Consider the following 20,467-nt stretch of genomic DNA (forward strand, 5'->3'; position numbering starts at 1 on the left):
CTCGATCCAACACAGCTGATTTAAATGGCTAAATTACCTCCTCAACATGTCTTGAAGTTCTCCAGAGGCCTGGTAATGAACTAATCATTTGATTTAGGTGTGTTGACCCAGGGTGATATCAAAAACCTGCAGGACACTGGCCCTCGAGGCCTGGAGTTCGAGACCCCTGGCCTAGTGTATCTTCTTCTTTATCTCTAAACCACTCGACCTGAGCTGTGCAGCTAAAATGCAAAGTGGCTTTTTGTGTTAGGCTGTAAACATATTTATTTCTGCTGAGAGGCTGTGTTTTCTAAAATGGGTATTTCTGAATATTGACTCACTGCAGTTTTTTTTTTTTTTTTTGCAATTCCATATTCATTCATTTGTTACAGTCTTATGACCATGTTGGTGTCATTCCTGGAACATAAGACTTAAAACTGCTCAAGTCTCACAGGTGAATCTGACCAGATGGTTGTTGTGATGTCACAGCTTTGTAAATGAGGAAAAATACTTCATCTAAAACTAGTCTTAAAGCTTTGGGTTGGGTGTGAATGAGCGTGATGTTGACTTTCCAACACATTTGTGATTTGTTAAAATGTTTATTTTAGTTCAAACTTCCGTGTTTTGTTTGCTTGAACATAACGAAACTGCAACTGAAAATGAAAATAATAAAAAATCACCACTGACCTTTTTGTCCAGTTTCCCAAATGAAATGGAATTGTTTATCCACCACATTCTGACTCTTACACTGACTTTGTTGCTCTTTATGTCACCTCACTAAACATCACAAAGGTTTTTGGATTTAAAGTGTTTCTGCCAAAAAGCTTTCCAGCTGCTGTGTTTTTCCACAGGTCACAAAGGTATTACATCACATCAACATGCTTGTAGTGATGGTCCTGTCCTGACTTTAATTATGATGTTTAGGAACAACACCATCATAGTGATTTCAAATAAGCCTCACGTTTCACATTCCTGGTTAGTACTTCATGTACTTCGTATTCAAGCTAAACCGAATTTGTCTCATCTGCCTCACTTTTCTTTCTGCTTTTTGCCTTCAGGTTCCCATTCAAGACATCACAATGATTCAAATTCATGCAAACCTCAGACATGCCACCTTTACACCATGGAAACCACAGCTAAGAGAAGGATTAAGTCTCTTTTAAGTCTGACCCCTCAACATATTTGGGTTTCACAAGCATTTGAAGGATCTGGGAATGAAAAACCGTGAAAATATCTGCTCTATATTCATTCTGTGAAAAGATGAACTATATCTGACTGACCAGCAGATTATGTAAACATAAGCTACATAAATTCTTCTCCACTTAAATCAGAATTGTTACCACAAAAGCCCAGGAAGTTGTTTGACTTGTTGACAACCTTGCTAATGTATTTTTCTCTCCTTAGCTTATGTGAAGCTGTGCAAACTTAGAACCCCGCAAGACTGGAAAGAGAGGGAGGAGAGGAAAAAGAGTGTGTGTATGGAAGTGGAAATGGGCAGCAGGGAGGAGGAATGTAAAACATTTGATACTAGTCCAGTGGCTGTTTACACAGTAGTCAGCCCGTGACATCAGCGTCCAGACTTTATAAATGTCAGGCGGCGCAAGAAGGAGCAGTTAGCAAACAGCTGCACTGGTCACACCACACCGTCACACAGTTCACTGAGACAGACCGAGCTCCATCAGCAACACAAGCCCCCATGGACCGACAACTGTGTGACTGTGTGATTGCTTTGGCTGTACTGCTGTGTGTGACTACACAGGTGAGGCCTCCTCCAGCTTATTTACAGTAATCGATTCTGAATGAGACTTTTATCAGAGAGTATTGTGGGTATGTAATGCTGAATTGTTTGTTTTCTTCCTTCATTGATCAACACATTTCCTTCTTAGAGTATTTGTTAATGTTTTCTGAAAGAAAGACGACATTTGCCTTGATTTTATTACAATGATTTGAAATAAAGATGAGATGATTAAAGTCATCCATCAAGAAAAGGTGATGTATTAGACAAGCAAGACTGTTGTTAATATTTTTATTTTTACCTAGTTGTTAATGTCTTTTTTGGTTGATCAACCAAAAAAGACACACTTTACTTGTCATCAACTTCCTTGTTTTGTTTAGCCGACTGTTAGAAACCAGTAGACATTCAGTGTTATGGTAACATCACAAATACAGACAGAAAACTCTTACAACATTAAAGGGCGGACTACATTTTTTCCCTTGAATATGATGTAAAATATTAATAAGAAGTCCTACCTGTGTTTTTTGCAGTTATGTATTAGAAAAGTTGTTGACTGTATTTCTTTACAGTAACTTTGTTGTAAAACCTTGAAGGCTTCTCTTGTAAAGTGAAAGTGGACTTGGCCAGACCTCGCCTGTGTTTTGGCTCCTTCAGACACATGTAATTGGAAGCAGTGATTTGACTTTACTGCGTTGGATACCGATTCAGCTTCTGAGAATGCTTATAATATTTTCTTTGCTTCTTTTCATAAGGAATGAGAGTAATAATTTTGGTACTGAAATGATCTCAGCATCCGAAGACTGATTTATGATGATTTTCTCTCATCTTTTCAGGTTTTGTCGTATTGTCGTACCTTCTAACTTATTTTTCTTGCTCCTCCAGGTGCTGTGCCAGTTGTGTGACAGGCCATGCCTTTGCCCCAATCCTGTCCCTCAGTGCCCCACAGGAGTACCCCTGGTGCTGGATGGCTGCCGGTGTTGCCAGGTGTGTGCCCGGCAACTAGGCGAGTCCTGTACTGAGATGTTTCCCTGTGACAACCTGCGAGGGCTTCAGTGCGACTACAGTGCCAGCTTCCCTGGGTTACCTGGGGAGTGTGTCAGTGAGTGTCACTTCTAACAAGAAAACAACCAGGCCCATGTCTGTGTGGTTAGGTTATAAGGGTGGCGGACACATAGGGAGGGAGTAGATAGAGCCTCAGCCAGTTTGCATGACTGGGACACACAGACTGACACTTAATGTTAGAGTCTGCTTAGCTGAGTGGATTCAGGACTGCTGTTGACACATTTCCTGTAATGATTACCCATGAGCATGATACATTGCAGAGACAACACTGAAAAACAACTTAACAGTGTCTCACTGAAGAGACTTGCTTTTCCATAAAGTGATGCAAGCACTTGCAGGGACAGCAGCTCCTGTGTCCTCACCTCTCTCTTGTTTTCTTCTGCTTCTTCCACCTAACTTAATCTGTCCATTTCCTAATTAAGTTTCCCACATCAATGGATAAGCAAAGACAACGTCTGTGTTTCTAACAGGTCAGAAGGATCTGGGCTGTGAGGTCAATGGGATCTTTTACCAGGAGGGGCAGTCGTTCCAGCCCTCCTGTGACACTTACTGCCGCTGCAGGGGGGGCGGGGTGACCTGCGTGCCAGCTTGTCCACTGAATGCTCGTCTTCCCACTCCAGACTGTCCCAACCCACAACACATCCGACTACCTGGGAAATGCTGCAAGGAATGGGTGTGTGAAAACCTTGAAAACACGGTCATTCAGGATGCAATTACAGGTAATGATACAGATGTATGTTGATGTTTTACAGGTGGGGAAAAGAGCTAGCCTGACATGTTTAATGATTCTGTTAAATTTTCCTGACATCAGAGCTGGATGTCTACAACATATTTTCCAGTGTCTGGATTCTAGTGCCAAACGTATGCTCGTGTAGCATATGGGTCTTAGTTGCTCCTCACTGATGATCAATCCATATGTAATATAATCCTTCATTCCTTTTTATGAGCTCTGTTACTGGCGGTCATGTCTGGAAGTTTTTACTGGAGTATTTGTGCATTAAACGGGTTGTGTCAAGCCAAAGGGAAACTCCCCAAATCCAAATATAAACCACATTTTTCTTGGTGAAAACATCCTTTTTTCCCCTCAGTCACCATGCTTCCCAGTTTCATAACAACAACCAAAGTTGTGTGACAATTAAATATATGAAGCCATGTCAAGACCTCATTACTTCATTAAAGGGGGAGTGTGTGAACACATGAGATGGGTGTTAGGGAAATGAAGCCAGTCTGAAAACATCTGGAATTCCAAACACTGTCTGACTCAAACTAAGTTATGAGAACAGCAAAGGAACATTTTGTTCTTTGATACAAAACCTAACCGGTTATTATGACTTCTACATGTTAGTTTTGTGGCTTTTATTTGCACAAAAATGCACTAAATGTAGCTTTAAAATTTGATGTGAGCAAAAAAAGAACCAGAGAGGTGAAAAAGTCCAAACAGGATCTATTTTACTTTACTTTAAAATAAAGGTTTTCAAACTCTGTTGGGAAGCTGGATTAAGAGGAAGCTATATAAGCAGGCTGTTCACCATAAATATGTAAGTACTGAGGTAATGAGAGGAGTCAGCTGCTCAGATTGTGAACAGTTCTGCACTGGTAGTTGTTTGGTAGCGTGATTATTCAGAAGTTATGAAAAGATGGCAAACGTGGGGATTTGCCCAACTTAAAAGTAACTTTTAGAGTTGGAAGGATTATTGCAGTTGGCAAGATTTGACACAAATTTAAATAAAAACTTGGTAGAACTAGATATCCTGGTTTCAGGACTAAATTCCTGTATGGTAGGCAGGGAATCTTCAGCATTGATGAAATGATGCAGTCTCGGATTGTTGTTGTTTTAGTTTCGGTGCATTTAGACTTTGATCTAAAGGTTTGATGCATTTCCAGTATTTGTGTAGCTCAGCAGCTCAGATAGTTAGCAATAGGCCACCTCAACGCAGGATCCCACAGTGATTAATCACTTCAGCAAGAGCAGAGATATTCAATTGAAATTTAAGGAGGTCCACTGAGAAAATTTCCTCAAACAAGGGTCCACAACATCATGAAGTCCCACACTCTAAGTAAATGCAATATATTTTGAAGTATGCAGTATACAGTTGTATCGATGCCAGTATATAGTCAGGAACTGTCAAACAAAAGAAAATACAATTCAACAGTATTTCAACAATCTTTAATATTATTTTATTCTAATAATAATATAATACTAAAAAGTTCTTTGCTAATTCCAAGCATAATAAGGTTTGCATTTAATAATGAAAAAGAGCTTTTGATAAAGTTGTCTTCAAATAAACTGATTTAAAAATAATGAAAGGTGTAGTTTGAGTCCCCCCTTCTGTTTTTTCTTCTTAGCTACATTCTACATATAAATCATCTCTGCTTTACCCCTTCTACTCTCAGTTTCCTGTTCTGCATCACGTCTACTCAGGGAGCTGTGTTTTCCCCGTGCTAAATGATTTGGTTGGCTGAGCAGTATCATGTGATAATTGACTACCGTAAAGGAAAAAGCTGCTCATTATAATACACTTACTATAAATGAAAAAGAAAAGTTGCCCAGAGTAAAATAAAAACAGCCCATCAGGGCACATGGAAAACGGCATCTGTGTAGAAGAAGTTCCTCTTGAGTGTCATAAATATATTGATTCATTTAAACTTTCATTAAGAAGTTTAATAAGTGCTAAATTTTCACAAAGACTAGAATCACATTTGTCTACTTCATGCAACATTAACTTTGGATATGAATTTTCCTCTTATTGTACTCATTGGTTTGTTTGGTTTCCCTCCCCACCCAGCAATGAAACCGGATCAGTCATGGCCATCTTTGCAGAGGCTTCACCTTCAAAACAACAAGTTTTCACGTGCCCCCTCTTGTGTAGAGCAGAGCACCCAGTGGAGTGCCTGTTCCCAGAGCTGTGGGGCGGGGGTCTCCACACGGGTTTCTAACCAGAATCCTGCATGCAGACTGCAAATAGAAACTCGCCTGTGTAAGGTGCGACCTTGCCACACTTTCCAGCCGGCCCCAAGGAAGCCCATGGTGAGCGCTAACAAAACCCACATCCTGTACACTTACTTTCAGGTTTTACCTTTGATTTCAGTTTCACGTATTGCTTCTTTCAAAACTGTAACGAGAAAGTTCACCGGGTCACACAAAGTATGCAGAGACATGTCATCATTTTTAACACAATATTACAAAAGGTAAAAAGACATTTTAAGGCAACTACGAAAACAATGATAAGAATCTGTGTAGTTAGACACCACAATGAAGCAGTGACAGAACAATTCTACTTTTTGTTTCGTTTCTCTCGTCTGCCTTTTGACACAGAACGATACTGAAACAGATTTCATCAATCACATGGAGGAGGGGTTCCTCTAAACCAGGGGTGGGCAATTCCAGGCCTCGAGGTTTTAGATCTCACCCTGGGTCAGCACACCTGAATCACATGATTAGTTCGTTACCAGGCCTCTGGAGAACTGCAGGAGCTAATTTAGCCATTTAAATCAGCTGTGTTGGTTCGAGGACACATCTAAAACCTGCAGGGACACCGGCTCTCGAGGCCTGGAGTTGACTACAGACTACATTAAAAAAATTAAACATTTCAGTGTTAAAACTACTAAAAGTGACTTTATAAAGTAGTTCCCACTAGTCACTGAAAAACTGTGGGTCCCACTTTCATGCAGCAGAGTGGAGTCGGCCTTCCTGTAAATCTGCAGTCAATGTTTATACTTGTTAACTAAGTGAACTTCAACCTTTCACTGACCTTTTTTTAGCCACTGTTTTTACCATCAATTATTTTTAGAGGCTTTGCGGCTCTTGACACTTTTTAGAAGCTTTGTAGGCCTATGTTACTGATGTGCAGATAAAATATATTAAAAAATTCATATTGTCATGAAGTCTACCTAAACATCTTGAATCTTTAGCCTTACTGAATCATTACACTGATTACCTACTTTTTCTTCTTCTCACTGTTGTTTCAGTGGGGACAGAAAGGAAATTGCAAGGCCAGCTACATGTCACCGGGACCCATTCGGCTAGTTCACCAGGGCTGCTACAGCACTCATGCCTACCGAGTCCGTTACTGTGGTCAGTGCACTGACTCGCGATGCTGCACACCTTACCAAACCAGCACTGCTGATGTGACCTTCCGATGTCCCAGTGGCAGACTGCTGCAACGAGCTGTGATGATGATCCAGTCATGCGCCTGTCATAATAACTGCCCCTATGCACCTTTTACAAATCCTGCTCTGTGGGGATACAGACCCTGATCAGTGTGTAAGAGCACGGACTCACTAAAAATATAGACTTCAGTGAATGTTTCAATGGCTTCACAATAAAAGTATCCCCAGGTGGATTGACGTAAACAACGAATGGACACTGAAAGAGAATATTATTATTTTAGAAAACTGTGATTTTGGATGAATATGTCTGCACTTATTTACAGCTCACAACTTCTGGACAGCATCATTCTGCCAGTTTGTGACTTCATCTGAGAGTCAATAGAATAGAACTCACAAAGTAAGTTCTAGAAATACTTTTACAAATAACTTTCAGATGTGCACTGATTTGGTTTCTTTTTTCCTCCCAGAATTGTTCAGTACAGTGATTCCCAATAATGTTTCGCCTTGGATATCAAAAGTAATATTTTAAAATCACTGAAAACATCTTGACTTTTCCCAAATCTTTAGGCTAAAGTTAAACACTACGTAGATATACTATAATTCAGTTTTGGGGAAATGGATCAAATTAAACTCATCCAATATTTTTGAAATCTGGCCTGTAAAAAGAGAAGCATGTCACCTAAAATCTATATTACAACTTAAAGACAGTTGACCATGATGTCAACTGGTCATGAACATACTTTTAAAGACTGATTTTTTTTATTTCTAACTTGTAACTTGTGTCTATAAATTCAACTTTCAGTGATGTAGAAATATGTATTTGTTAAAGACATAATCCACAGAACGATTACAACTTTTGTAATGACAATTTCTAGATATTCTCTGACGTGAGCAATGCAGCTTTTAACTTTTGAACTTTTTGTGTGTGTGTGTGTGTGTGTGTGTGTGTGTGGCATAATGGGATTACATTGCACTTTCATTTATTATTCTGATGTAAATAACTGTAAAGAGGTGTCTCATGTACAGTGATTTTTTTAAAGTATGCCCTGTATTTTTACTCCCACTGGATTTTGTGCTTTTTGTGGTTATTATGTTTGTATAAATAGTTACATTGTTCAAACTGTAGCTTTTAATTATGTCACTTCATCTGTCATGACTTTCTGCTGCTGCTGAGCTGTTAAAACGTGCTTGTAGCACACCAAAATACACACTAATATCAACAAGAAAATCATTTTGCAGCTTTGTGGATAAATTTAACTTTTAATAACTCTTATTATGATACTGGCTTAATGTGTTATATTTCTTTATTGTTCCTTTAAGGGTTTTTTTCAGTCTCACTTAAAAATACCTAGTATGCTTAGAAATCTACAGTGGTAGATATAAGGATGTTGTGGGTTCATGAGCAGCTGAATATAAAGATACATTCTGAAATGAAAAAAGTGAACGTGATCTCTATTAAAAGTCCAATTATATTGTAGCGTCCCTCCGACAGAAGACAGACACGATCGGTGTTCCGGTTACTGGTATTTATTAAGAATAGTAACAAAGGCTACTGTGGGCCGCAGCCAACACCAAAACGACAGGAAAAAACGCGGTCTCCAGAATCAAAACAACCCCCCCTCCCCGACTCTCGCTCCTTTTTTCCGCACACACCCACAACAACATTCTCTAACACTCGCCCCCCAAACACTCTCAGCCAACCACACACATGCTCTCCTCCAGACTCTCTGTCATTGGTAGCTGATCTGATTGACTGGCCACCAGGTCTGTCCGTGGCCCACCCTGTTATCCCAGTGAAGTGGCCGCGCCCCAATAGGGGGCCAGTCTGTCCCGGTGCAGGGCGACCCTCCGTCCCCTTGGGGGCAGTTGTACCCTATACACCACTTCCCACAGGCGTTCCAGAACCTTACAGGGTCCAACCCAGTCACTGTCCAGCTTAGAGCATCTACCCTTTTTCCTATAGGGGTTGTACACCCAGACCAGTTCCCCGATGTCAAAATGTCGGCCTCTGGAATGGACGTCGTAGTTCCTCTTCTGCCGCACCGCACTCATCAGTTTCCTCCTAGCAAAGTCATGAGCTGATTCCATGCGATCCTGGAGCTTCCTCGCATAGTCAGGACCTGATTGATCCCCATCAGCATCGGGGGGTCGGCCCATCATCATCTCCGCTGGAGTCCGGATTCCCAGTCACGTCCCAGTCACGTTGATGTTTAGCCGTCACTAGCGCCAGTTGCTCTGCCAGTGTACGGTTAAATCTCTCAACGAGACCATCACTCTGTGGGTGGAGGGGTGTTGTACGGGTCTTATGGGAGCCTAGTTTCTCGCACATGGCTGCAAACACACGGGACTCAAAGTTCCTGCCCTGGCCGGTGTGGATTACTTCAGGCACCCCAAATCTGCTGAACATCCCCTCCACCAGAGCATCCACAATCTTCTCGGCCTCTTGGTCAGGTAAACTGTATGCCTCTGGCCACTTTGTGAAATAGTCCATAGCTGTGAGGATATAGCGGTTTCCCCTTTCTGTGCGGGGAAAAGGACAGGCGTAGAGAGCACTGGGCCCCCCACTACGGTTTCCTGCAGTGAGGTGAAAGCTCCCTGGCAGCCTGCTGTCGACTGGAAGGTCACATCCTTTTGGAGCAGGTGGAACAGTGGCGCGGCTATGCAGGAGAAACCCCTTACAAACCGTCTGTAGTACGATGCCAAGCCCTGTAAGCTCTTTAACTCCTGCACAGATATTGGGGTGGGCCAGTCCTTCACAGCTTGGATCTTATCATCCATGGTGCCAACCCCCCCGGCCTCCAATTGGTGGCCCAGGAACGTGACCTCACGTCACATTAAGCAGCATTTCTTTGGGTTGAGTTTTAACCCTGCTACCAATACCCTCTCCAGGACTCATCTGAGGGCCCCAAGGGCAGTGTGGAAAGAAGCACCATGGACCAAGATGTCATCCAGGTACACCACGCATTCTCCTGGAGGGAAACAACATGGGGTCTGCATAACCTCATGGCAGCGGGGAATTCAAGTGAGCACCTTATCCATGAGTCTCTCAAACATGGCAGGGGCATTGCAGAGGCCAAAAGGAAGAACTTTAAAGTGCCAGAAGCCTCCGCTGGTAATAAATGCAGTCTTTGGTCTGGCATCTGGTGCAAGGGGTACCTGCCAGTACCTGCTGCGTAGGTCTAGGGAGGAGAACCATGAGGATCCTGCCACAGTGTCAAGGGTCTCATCTATACACGGTAGAGGATATGGGTCCTTCTTTGTCACCTTATTCAAAGACCGGTAATCTACGCAGAACCACCAGTCAAACTTCACTTTCTTTGGAACCATAACAACCGGGGAGGCCCAGGGGCTGGTGGATGGTTCAATGAGTCCAGCACGCTGCATCTCTTGCAGAGCCCTGTCCGCTGCAGCCTGTCTGGCTAGGGGGAGGTGTCTAGGCCTTATCCGAACGGGCTGTTCATCTCCAGTATCGATGTCATGTTGAATGAGGTCAGTGTGGCCCATATGATCCTCTGAGAAGGAGAAGCAGTCCTTGAAGTCCAGCAGCAGCTGCCAGAGCAAGCCTTGCTCGCTAGCAGTCAGTCCATTGCAGTTCTTCTCCCACACCCCCCTCACAGCTGAAACTCTCCTGGACCCGGTACCCACCAGGGCTGAGCAGCATAGTCCATTCACAACTAATGGAGCATATCAGCAGCTGCCAACCCAAGTCCTGCCCAACAAAACAAGCCGCTCCATCTGTCCATCCACAGCCCTGCAGGGGCGCTGTGCACCCCCATGGGCCCTGAGCTGGGTTGTTCTTCCAGGAACAGGAGGTCGGGACACAGCCCCAGGGTCCTGCATTGTCCTGGTTATGCAGACCCCATGCCGTTTCCCTGATCCCCGCGGGCGTGGGGACAGTCTCGGGCTAGGTGGCCATCCTCAGCAGACCCTCGGCCCCCTTCTTGGCCTTTGTTCCTGTTGTGGAAGTTTTACACTTAAATAAAGCCTGCAGACAAGCGGTGAGTGGTAGCTAACATTCTTTAATCCAAACACACAAAGACAACAGACAACCAAGTTTGATGGAGCCCCTGCATGTCCGCGGGACAGACGGTCAGCAGAGACTCACTGAGCCTAGCATTGCTCTCAGTTAAATACCTTCTCCAGGAACAAAAGGCAGTACACAGCTGTTTCACACCTTAAGGTTCACACTCCCTTGCTACTTCCCAGAGTCCTCGAAGAGACTAAAGACTGGTCCTCTGGAGTTCCTGTTTTCCCCCAACATCCTTACTACACCCCCTACCATTTGTCTTAAGTATGAGTGTCAGACATGTTAAAATCCAGTGGCACCAAGGCATTACAATAACGTGATTAATATATAAGTGAAAGAAATTCCTATACATTCCCCATGCAGCGTGAGATCTCTCACCAATTGGTTCAATCCCTCCACCCATGCGGGTTCAGCGGTGCCTGGCGCAGTCCCACCTGTAGCCCCCGTCTGCGGTGGCCCGGTCAGCTCAGTCAGGGGTTTAGCAGCCCCAGCACACAGTAACTCTCTCTCTGTAGCCAGCTCCAGGGCCTCCTGAAGGGTGACATGTGTGGTGACACCTTGTAAACAAGAAAGTGACAAAAGTATATTTTTAAAAAGCGTAGGTAACTTTCTGGTCCACACTTCCTAACAACTGGTGGCTGTAATGTACAATGGAGTACATGTGGGCCCTGCACTGTGTGGCCCAAATAGATCACCCACTGGACCCTTGATACTGGCTTCAAATGTGGAAATGCATGCTATGCTGTGGGTACACTGTGGACCTCTCTCTGCTTTGTAGGTCTGCCCACAGTGCTACGCAAAGGTCCCAAAGGAGATGGGGGAGCAGTGTGCTACTGGGGGAACACGCTACCATTGGGGTAAGGCTGCAACAGTATTAATATGGGCAGTATGTGTTAGAGTAACTTCCACGCAAATGATTTTCTGGTTTGTTAATTTAAGTTTGGAAACCTCTTTTACAAGCTAATTGTGTTGTTGTTTTCTATTGCATAGCAGTCTCATTGTTGCTAAATAGGCAGGACAGAACCACACTGTAGAACAGGCATAAGATAAATGTTGAAAACCCACAGATTCAGACTGTGGAAGCATAGGCTAAAAACTAGAGCTGAACTTATTTCACTTTTCACTTCTCATATGGCTTTGTCAGGATGAGAGCAAACAACAGAGTGTATAAACGTGTGAAAACTGCCACTTCTGCATGGTTACATTTTCCTGTTTTCAGTGAAAGAGGTGAGTCAGTTATCTCATAGCCCACAGACGCAACTCAGGAAGTGTATAAATGTGTGTGTGCTTTGATCTGTGCAGTGAAGGCTCTCACTCTCACACGAGGAGGAGGAATTGTACCGACTGCTATCAAGGACACGATGAACAAGTCTTCTTGCATCAACTTTGACTTTACAGGAAAATTCCTGCCACCTGTCTACATTTTAGTATTCATCACTGGCATGGTGGCTAACGGACTGGGATTGAGGTCAGTGCTGCAGAAATGGGAGAAACTGGGGAATGTCTCTGTTTTCGTTTTCAACCTTGGACTTGCAGACATTTTGTATTTGCTCACACTCCCTTTTCTGATGGTGTACTACTTCAAGGGTGATCAGTGGATCTTTGGAGAAGCCTTTTGCAAGACAACAAGATTCTTCTTCAACCTGAATTTATACGGCAGCATTGGATTCCTCACCTGTATCAGTGTGTACAGGTACTTGGCTATTGTCCATCCAATGAGGATGATGGGGAGAATAACTGTGACTCATTCTGTGGCTATCTCAGTCATGGTCGGGCTGTTGGTGAGTGTTCAAAGTCTTCCAGACATGTTCTTCCCCAAATCACCCACAAACAATACTAAGATGTGTTTTGATACCACCTCTAACGAGTACATTGAAGATTACCTGAAATACAGTTTGGGACGGACACTCACTGGATTTTGCATCCCCCTGTTCATCACCCTCAGCTGCTATGGACATATGATTGCTGTTCTCTGCCACAATGATAACATTGATGAAGTACTGAAACAAAGAAGCTTAAAGTTGTTATTCATCTTGATTCTTCTGTTCTCTGTTTGTTACATCCCCTATCATATATTAAAAAATCTCAACCTCTTGTCAAGACTAAGCGTAATCAAGGGGACATGTCATAAATGGTCTAATGGAGTCTATATTGGTCATCAGATAAGCCGTGGCCTTGTGTGTCTGAACAGTGCGCTCAATCCTCTAGTTTACCTGCATGTAAGTGAAGATATTTGTTCTCAGCTCAGACAGCTACTCCAACAAGCTCGCCAAGCTGTCAGTAGTCTGTACACCTCTAACCGAACTTCAGTCACGGATACTTGAAATGTGCCGATGAACATGAGGAGTACGCATCATCTGAGACTCGTGTAAGAAACACAAAAATGTTGCTTTTTACTAAAAAGCAAAAATAATACTTAAAAAATACATAAAAGACGAGTTATTGCATTTGTGATGTAGTTGCATGGTGTCATGCATGGGAGGTTTGCAGTTTGAATGTGTGAAGAACAAACAGGATATGATGCTGCATGCTTCACTGCTGATAGAAGGTTAATGTTAACAGCATATCACATGTATGTACACACGCTGAAAGTAAAGGTCAGTTTTGATTGTGTTGTATATACTGTATATCTATACTTTGAGAATTTGAATTCAATCCTCCTCGTTGTTGTTCAGCTGTCTAAAGTCTTTTCTTTCAGATTTCCCTTATTTTTGATAGTAAGTGCATAGTGGATGTTTTTTTTTAAAGTCTGTCGTTTAAAAGTAAAATAAACTGCTTTGTCTAGATCTCATCTATGTTTTAATGTACTTCCCTTAAAGCCCAACACATTTTCAGCAACTGAAGATAAATGTTCCAAATATTTGAGGAAAATCAGCTTTGCAAATATTTTTAAAGCTGGTAAATCAATTCAAGAACACAATTCAAGATTGTAAGAATACACAGGAGTTTTTGTGAAACAGTTAACTGCACTGCAGACAATTATGATAATCTCTGTAAATGCCACAGGATATCTCATGTAAAATTGTCGTAGGTGTTATTATTAACACCTACATTTAATTTCCGCTCTACGAAGTAAAGGCGCAGTTTTTCCGCTCTCACCATGCCAGTAAGTGTTACACAGATGTTCATTTACCACAGATAGCGGGGTAAATACACTCCTAATAAAGGTTTAAAGCCTCTGAGGTTTTATCAGAAGCAATACTACTTTATACTTTGTTATTAAAGTTAAGATATTCACAAATGTGTTATAATTAGCGGGTTATTTGCTTTAAATTAGCAGCATCATGTTTGGAATAAAGAAAATGCTACAGTCCAGCAAAGGAACCTCATCAAACACCAGTGGTAAGTAAAAGTAGTAGGATTATGTTTTTCTCAGTCAAAAATATGGCTTTTAGTCAAAATCTTAGGAGATCTGTCATCTGAGGTAAATAGGGGCACAGAAAGAATAATCAGTAAATAAATGAATCAATTTATAAGTGTTCTTTTTATTAAGAAGTGTTTATTTATCATTCACACCTCGTTAATAATAACATGTAGGAGAGATTTAAATCTGGTTTTCACTCATGTCACAGTACAGAAACTTCTTTACTTAAAGTGACTAATGATCTTCTAATCGGAGCCAACTCTGGTCTTCTCAACATTCTCATCCTTTTGGATTTGAGCTCAGCCTTCAACACTATCTCTCACTCTGTCGTCTCTTGGCATCTCTGACACACCTTTAGCTTGGTTCCAGTCATATCTTCTTGACTGCTCCCATTTTATTCAACTTAAATCATTTCTCTCTAGTCTATTCCCAGTCACTTCTGGTGTACCCCAAGGTTCAGTGTTAGGCTCTCTTCTCTTCATAATATACATCTTCCCTCATGTTACCATTTTCTTCAAATTTGATCTTCACTTTCACTGTTTTGCTGATGACACCCAGTTATATCTCTCCTCCAGGCCTAATTCCTCCCTCCCACCTTCTTCCCTTATAGAATGCCAAACTGAATTAAAATCCTGGTTCAACTGTAATTTTCTAAAGCTTAATGAGGATAAAACTGAAATCCTTCCTATTGGCACTAAATCCAACCTTTTGAAGGCAAATCATTTCTCTCTCACTATCGATAACTCCACAGTTTTCCCTTCACCTCAGGTTAAGAGCCTTGGTGTCATCCTAGACAGTTCACTATCCTTTAAATCTTACATCAATAATCTCACCTGCTCTGCCTATTTCCATCTACGCAACATTAACAGATTACGTCCTTCTCTTTCCACCCATTCTATGTCCTATCCTATGTCCATTCTTGTCCATAGTCTCATTACCTCCCGCCTTGACTACTGTAATTCTCTCTTCCGTGGTCTCCCCCAAAAATCCCTTCATAAGCTTCAACTGGTTTAAAACTCCGTCGCCCGCATTATTACCAGAACCCCCTCCTACCAGCACATTACCACTGTTCTTAAGGATCTACACTGGCTCCCAGTGAAATTCCAGATAATATTCAAACTTCTTCTGATAACCTTCAAGGCCATTCAGAACCTTGCTCCTCCTTACCTTTCTGATCTGTTAAGCACTTCTGCCCACTCAATTCAATCCTCTTCTTCTATCCAGCTTGCTGTGCCTTCTTTCCGCCTCTATTATGTATTGCATGATGAGGAGCTTAATGCAGATTTCTAGGTGAGTTCAACAAAAAGAAAAAAGTAGTTCATAAAAAACCCCAACATAAACAAAAAACACCACTATAACAACAACAAAATCCCCCACAAGACATAAATGACTACAAAAATAACAGGAAATAACACAACAGGGGAATACAGGCAACAGTAGAAAAACACAGAGACAACAGCTAAACCAAGTGACAAGAAAAACTATGGAGACTCCATGAAAACAAAAACATGAATGAATTCAAAGTAGACAATCGAATATACAAATACAGGCCATTTACAATAGTAATTAAAACTAAAGCTGTGGAATAATAATTAAAAGCAAACTGAAAACTTTCAATAACAATCAGAAATCACAAATAACCCATCAAGACTCACAGGCAATGACATACTTACTTATGTAAAATGATGTTTTAGGTCATAAATGGTTTAAAATACAGCTACCATCGTGTGCAAAACAACCACAAACGGAGGTTATTAGATGCCCATCTGTTTAGATCACAAAGCTTTGCTGTCAAACAAAGTGTTTACTGATAAATGCAAATGTTATGCATCTGCATTTCATATGCTAAACTCACTTTCACACAGGGTGTTACATGCAATAAAAATACCCTTGCAATCCAAGTTATGTGAACATTCAAGGACTTGAAAATGCGATCTTTTCTGAAAGTTTTAGTTAAAAAAAAGGCTATGTTTTGAATGACACAAATAATAACAATACAATAACAAATATGCTTTTGTGTGGTGCATTTCAAGTGATAGAAAGGTAAACAGTATTTGTGCGCTAGCAAGCAAACAGACACAGTTTCACCAACATGTATACACAAGGTGTTGCACAATTATTAGGAATCTCTTTCCAGCTTCTCCGTGCTGGTTTACAAGCAGGGACATGACCGATCACTCTATGAACTTGTTTTCTTTCACTTGCCTCATTTGTAATTCTGCCACAGAGGAGTGAGGTTGTACAGACACACAATGCCTGATAATTGTACTTCTGTTGAATATGACTTTGAATGCAAAATTCTACCGTCCATTTACACCATGGTATTGATTATTGGTCTGGGAGCTAATGGATGGGGGATGAAGTCGATCCTGCAGAAACAGAAGAAAGTTGGAAACAATGTGTTTCTTTTAAACATTGGACTTGCCAATTTTTTGTTCCTTCCAACACTACCATTTTTGTCAGCATACTATTTTATGAACAGTAATTGGATATTTGGAGATGCCTTCTGCAAGATCACAAGATTCTGCTTCAACTTGAATTTATACGGCAGCATTGGATTCCTCACCTGTATAAGTGTGGACAGGTATCTGGCTATTGTCCATCCACTGAAGTCGATGGGAAGGATGACTGTCCGTAACACTGTGGCTATCTCAGTTGTGGTTTGGCTGTTGGTGAGTGTTCAAAGTCTTCCAGACATGCTCTACCTCAAAACATCCACAAACAACACCACCAAAACAAATGAAACCACAAAATGCTACCATACCACCTCTACAGAGTATGTCGAGGATTACCTGATATACAGTCTTGGACAGACACTCACTGGGTTTTGCATCCCGTTCCTTATCCTACTTGGCTGCTATGGACATGTGATTTTGGTTCTTTGCCAAAGTAATACCATTGACAAGGAAGTAAAACAAAGAAGCTTAAAGTTGTTATTTATTTTGATTCTTCTCTTCTCAGTTTGTTACATCCCATATCATATTTTTAGGAACCTCAACCTTTATGCAAGAGGATTATTAAAAAAGGAGATATGCCCTACATGGAATAATGGAGTCTTCAGTGCTCATCAGATAAGTCGTGGTCTTGTGTGTCTGAATAGTGTTTTGAACCCCCTGGTTTACCTCCATATCACAGATATTTCTACTCAGTTCAATCAGCTTCTCCGGCGATCTTGTCGTATGTTAAATCGTCTGACTGTATCAAGATATAGCAGTGTGCAGGCGACACAGTATATAAAAGACTAGTTCATTGTTGACTTTGATCTCATCATTTACTGTTGTCCTTAACAGCTACACTGTTCATTTGCTGTCCTTTTTTTCTATTTATTACATTCTTTTTTATACTATACTATACAATGTTTTAAATAAACTATGTATTCAGAGGAAACAGCTCCATGTGTCTGTGTTATGACAGATCTGTGAAAGGAAGCTAATGTCAACAGAGAATGACTAAAGCTGTGACTCAGAAAAAAAATCAACAGCCTAATGACATTGGATTTTTGATGTAAATATACTCTTATCCACATTTTTCAAATATATCACAACAGCAACACTTGCACACAATAATGTCAGGGCAGAGCACTGGGAGATGATTATCATGATTTATTTTTCAGTGCAATCATTAACAAGTTGTGGTTAGTAGATAAAACACCCACAAACAGCCCCTGGGTCATTGGTGTATAAGTGTGTGTATACAGATAAAAAGACCTTAAGAGCATAGAGTACAACTGCTTTGTGAATGGGTTCATGTGGCTTGTACTTGCATCTTTTTTAAAAGAAGACTGCATGAGTTCACACAGTGCGTTCTAGTGAAAGAAAATAACATAAATTATATAAAACACATTTTTCTTTAAATATTTAAAGATGGCAACTGAAAAATTGCTCAGAACTCTTTGTAATAAATTTTTAAATATTTTTCTTTGACTAATCAACTCACACACACACACATATAGATTGATAGTAGGGGTGCAACGATACACAAAATTCACGGTTCGGTTCAGTTCGATACTTTGGTGTCACGGTTCGATATTTTTTCGATACAAAAAATGTTCATGCTTTTTTAATTTGTCATTTATTAAAATTATAAATATATATTTTAACGCAAAAGTACAGTTTTTAAATTTAATGTTGCTGAAACAACAAAGTAATAAAAAATAAATCTATCTGATCGAGAAATCACTCATCTTTGGAAAAGAGAGTTTATTACAGAGAAATGGCTCTTTCCAAAATAAAAGCTATACTATACACTTCTTCTGGGGTATATTCTCAGCAGCATATTAAACATATCAGGTCCCCATAAGGAGAATCATGTGCTAACGGCTGTCTAAATGACTCGGGTAAAGTTTGTAGCATGCGTGCTTGTTGTTTTTGTCTGCTTCCACTTGTCTTTGCACTAGGATGATGTCAGAGTAAATGTACAGTCATATTCGCTGTGTTCCCACTAGTGCTGTCAGCGTTAATCTCGTTGAAATGACGTTGACGCCACAACACGGCAAATCTCCGTTAACGAGCTACTGCGGATCGCCCCGTGCGTGCGGCTGGACGGCGTCAACGTGTTAACAAGCTAACTGCGCTAACGCACTAGATTCCACTAATGTAATTGAGCATTGCGTGGCACATCCGACATACTGTTTTACTTTTGTCCATGACGCGCTTACCTTCAGGGTCATACGTCACATGAAAACCAAAATAGTTCCAAAAGCCAGATCTGAATGAGGGTGGGGGAGGTTCAATTTGCATGCAATGTTGCAACTAGCTTTGCTTCTGTCTCGCAAGCTTGCGCTGCGCTCAGTCGATCTGCTCTCGACAGTGCAGCCTAGGCGGATAAGTCGAACGCAGATCCACTGAACTCTCAACACAGACAGCATCGTCAGAAGAAAAGTTGATAAAATAAATTAAAAATGTTGTATTGTTCGATACATATGCGTACTGAACCGAAAGCACTGTATCGAACGGTTCAATATCGATACGAGTATCGTTGCACCCCTAATAGATAGATAGATAGATAGATAGAGTCAGTTTTTTCTTTTCTATTGCGCACTCCCTCTAACCTCTCCACCACTTGTTTACTGTGGTTTCCCACACATGCCAGCTGATACACCTCTTTTCCGAATCATTTAATCTTGTTCTGTGGAAGAGACCTAAGTTTCCTGTTTGCATCAAGTAATACGAGTTCTTGTTGACAATGACTATCCAGCAAAAGCATTTGCAACACCTGGTGAATATTTCAATAAGGACAGATCATTAGAAACAATTAACATGATTTTGACTCCAACGGCGATCCCGGCAGAACGGAACCCCAGCTGTGACAGGGATTAGAGCAGGACCTCTGTGAAAGAGAAAGAGATTCACAGGTAAATATAAAGTACGCACCATGAATGCTGATTGGCTTGGAGAAAGCAGCGAGAAGGTGGACTAGACCAGTGATGACACAAGCGGCTTGACAGCGTGGGAAAGTCTGATAAAGCTTAGATTTAGGCAGGAGCTGACACATGTGGCCATAGACCTTTCTTATTGACCTTGGGAATAAGCTTCATTTAAAAACCTTAAAAATTACTGATTTATTATAATCTATTACTGATTCAGAATAAGTAATATTGACTCACGTGAAACTAATAGTTAAACGGTTAAAAACAATCCATCATTTTTTATTTTGATAAATATTTTGGCAACTGTAAAAGTGATAATTTAGAGTTTTTTAGCCATGAAAGACTGCAAAAAAAGCACAAAGTTGTCAGGGTGAACAAGAAAAGCGAGGTCTGTCAAAATCATGACCTCATAGCAATTATAGTCACTGAAGGAGTCAGTTTTCACCTTTTCTATTGCGCACTCCCTCCAACCTCTCCACCACTTGTTCACTGTGGTTTCCCACACATGCCAGCTAATACACCTACTATCAGTCTATCTCCTCCTCCATCTTCTTTTCCGAATAATTGAATCTTGTTCTGTGGAAGAGACCTAAGCTTCCCGTTTACATCTAGTAATACGAGTTCTTGTTGACACTGACTATCCTGCAAAAGCATTTCGAACACCTGGTGAATTTTAGGATTCCATGCCTGCCCACTCTTGCATGCCACCACCAGACAGGCCTCAAATATTATGTTTCTGCATTTCTTTGTTTTGGTTTAAGTGTCTTTGTGTACTTTGAGAACTTGTGTGAAAATGTGAGGATGTTCATTTTTAGATTTATT

The 20,467-nt window shown here is 41.2% G+C and overlaps 3 protein-coding genes across 3 annotated transcripts; all 3 read left to right on the forward strand.

Moving 5' to 3' along the window:
• The first annotated feature begins 671 nt into the window (after positions 1 to 671).
• Positions 672 to 7,950, forward strand: ccn5 (cellular communication network factor 5). Its single transcript, XM_085146259.1, has 5 exons — positions 672 to 1,738; positions 2,597 to 2,813; positions 3,247 to 3,495; positions 5,563 to 5,804; positions 6,746 to 7,950. Exons 1-5 carry the CDS (start codon positions 1,676 to 1,678, stop codon positions 7,031 to 7,033), a joined length of 1,059 nt encoding a protein of 352 aa, XP_085002385.1. The 5' UTR covers positions 672 to 1,675; the 3' UTR covers positions 7,034 to 7,950.
• Positions 7,951 to 10,381: 2,431 nt separating this feature from the next.
• On the forward strand, positions 10,382 to 15,688 carry LOC146494223 (P2Y purinoceptor 1). The gene has a single exon (XM_085146266.1). It carries the CDS (start codon positions 12,275 to 12,277, stop codon positions 13,235 to 13,237), a length of 963 nt encoding a protein of 320 aa, XP_085002392.1. The 5' UTR covers positions 10,382 to 12,274; the 3' UTR covers positions 13,238 to 15,688.
• Positions 15,689 to 16,346: 658 nt separating this feature from the next.
• LOC146494224 (P2Y purinoceptor 1-like) lies at positions 16,347 to 18,112 on the forward strand. The gene has a single exon (XM_085146264.1). The coding sequence runs from the start codon at positions 16,530 to 16,532 to the stop codon at positions 17,520 to 17,522; it is 993 nt and encodes a 330-aa protein (XP_085002390.1). The 5' UTR covers positions 16,347 to 16,529; the 3' UTR covers positions 17,523 to 18,112.
• The last annotated feature ends 2,355 nt before the right edge of the window (positions 18,113 to 20,467 follow it).

This window comes from Neolamprologus multifasciatus, chromosome 20, assembly GCF_963576455.1.
Source record: "Neolamprologus multifasciatus chromosome 20, fNeoMul1.2, whole genome shotgun sequence".
NCBI lineage: Eukaryota > Metazoa > Chordata > Actinopteri > Cichliformes > Cichlidae > Neolamprologus > Neolamprologus multifasciatus.

Excerpts from the sequence above, each read along its gene's own strand:
- LOC146494223 (XM_085146266.1), top strand. The coding sequence starts at position 12,275 with ATGAACAAGTCTTCTTGCATCAACTTTGACTTTACAGGAAAATTCCTG.
- ccn5 (XM_085146259.1), top strand. The coding sequence starts at position 1,676 with ATGGACCGACAACTGTGTGACTGTGTGATTGCTTTGGCTGTACTGCTG. Across the intron at positions 3,496-5,562 it reads CATTCAGGATGCAATTACAG|CAATGAAACCGGATCAGTCA; the intron begins GTAATGATACAG and ends CTCCCCACCCAG. Across the intron at positions 5,805-6,745 it reads CGGCCCCAAGGAAGCCCATG|TGGGGACAGAAAGGAAATTG; the intron begins GTGAGCGCTAAC and ends CTGTTGTTTCAG.
- LOC146494224 (XM_085146264.1), top strand. The coding sequence starts at position 16,530 with ATGCCTGATAATTGTACTTCTGTTGAATATGACTTTGAATGCAAAATT.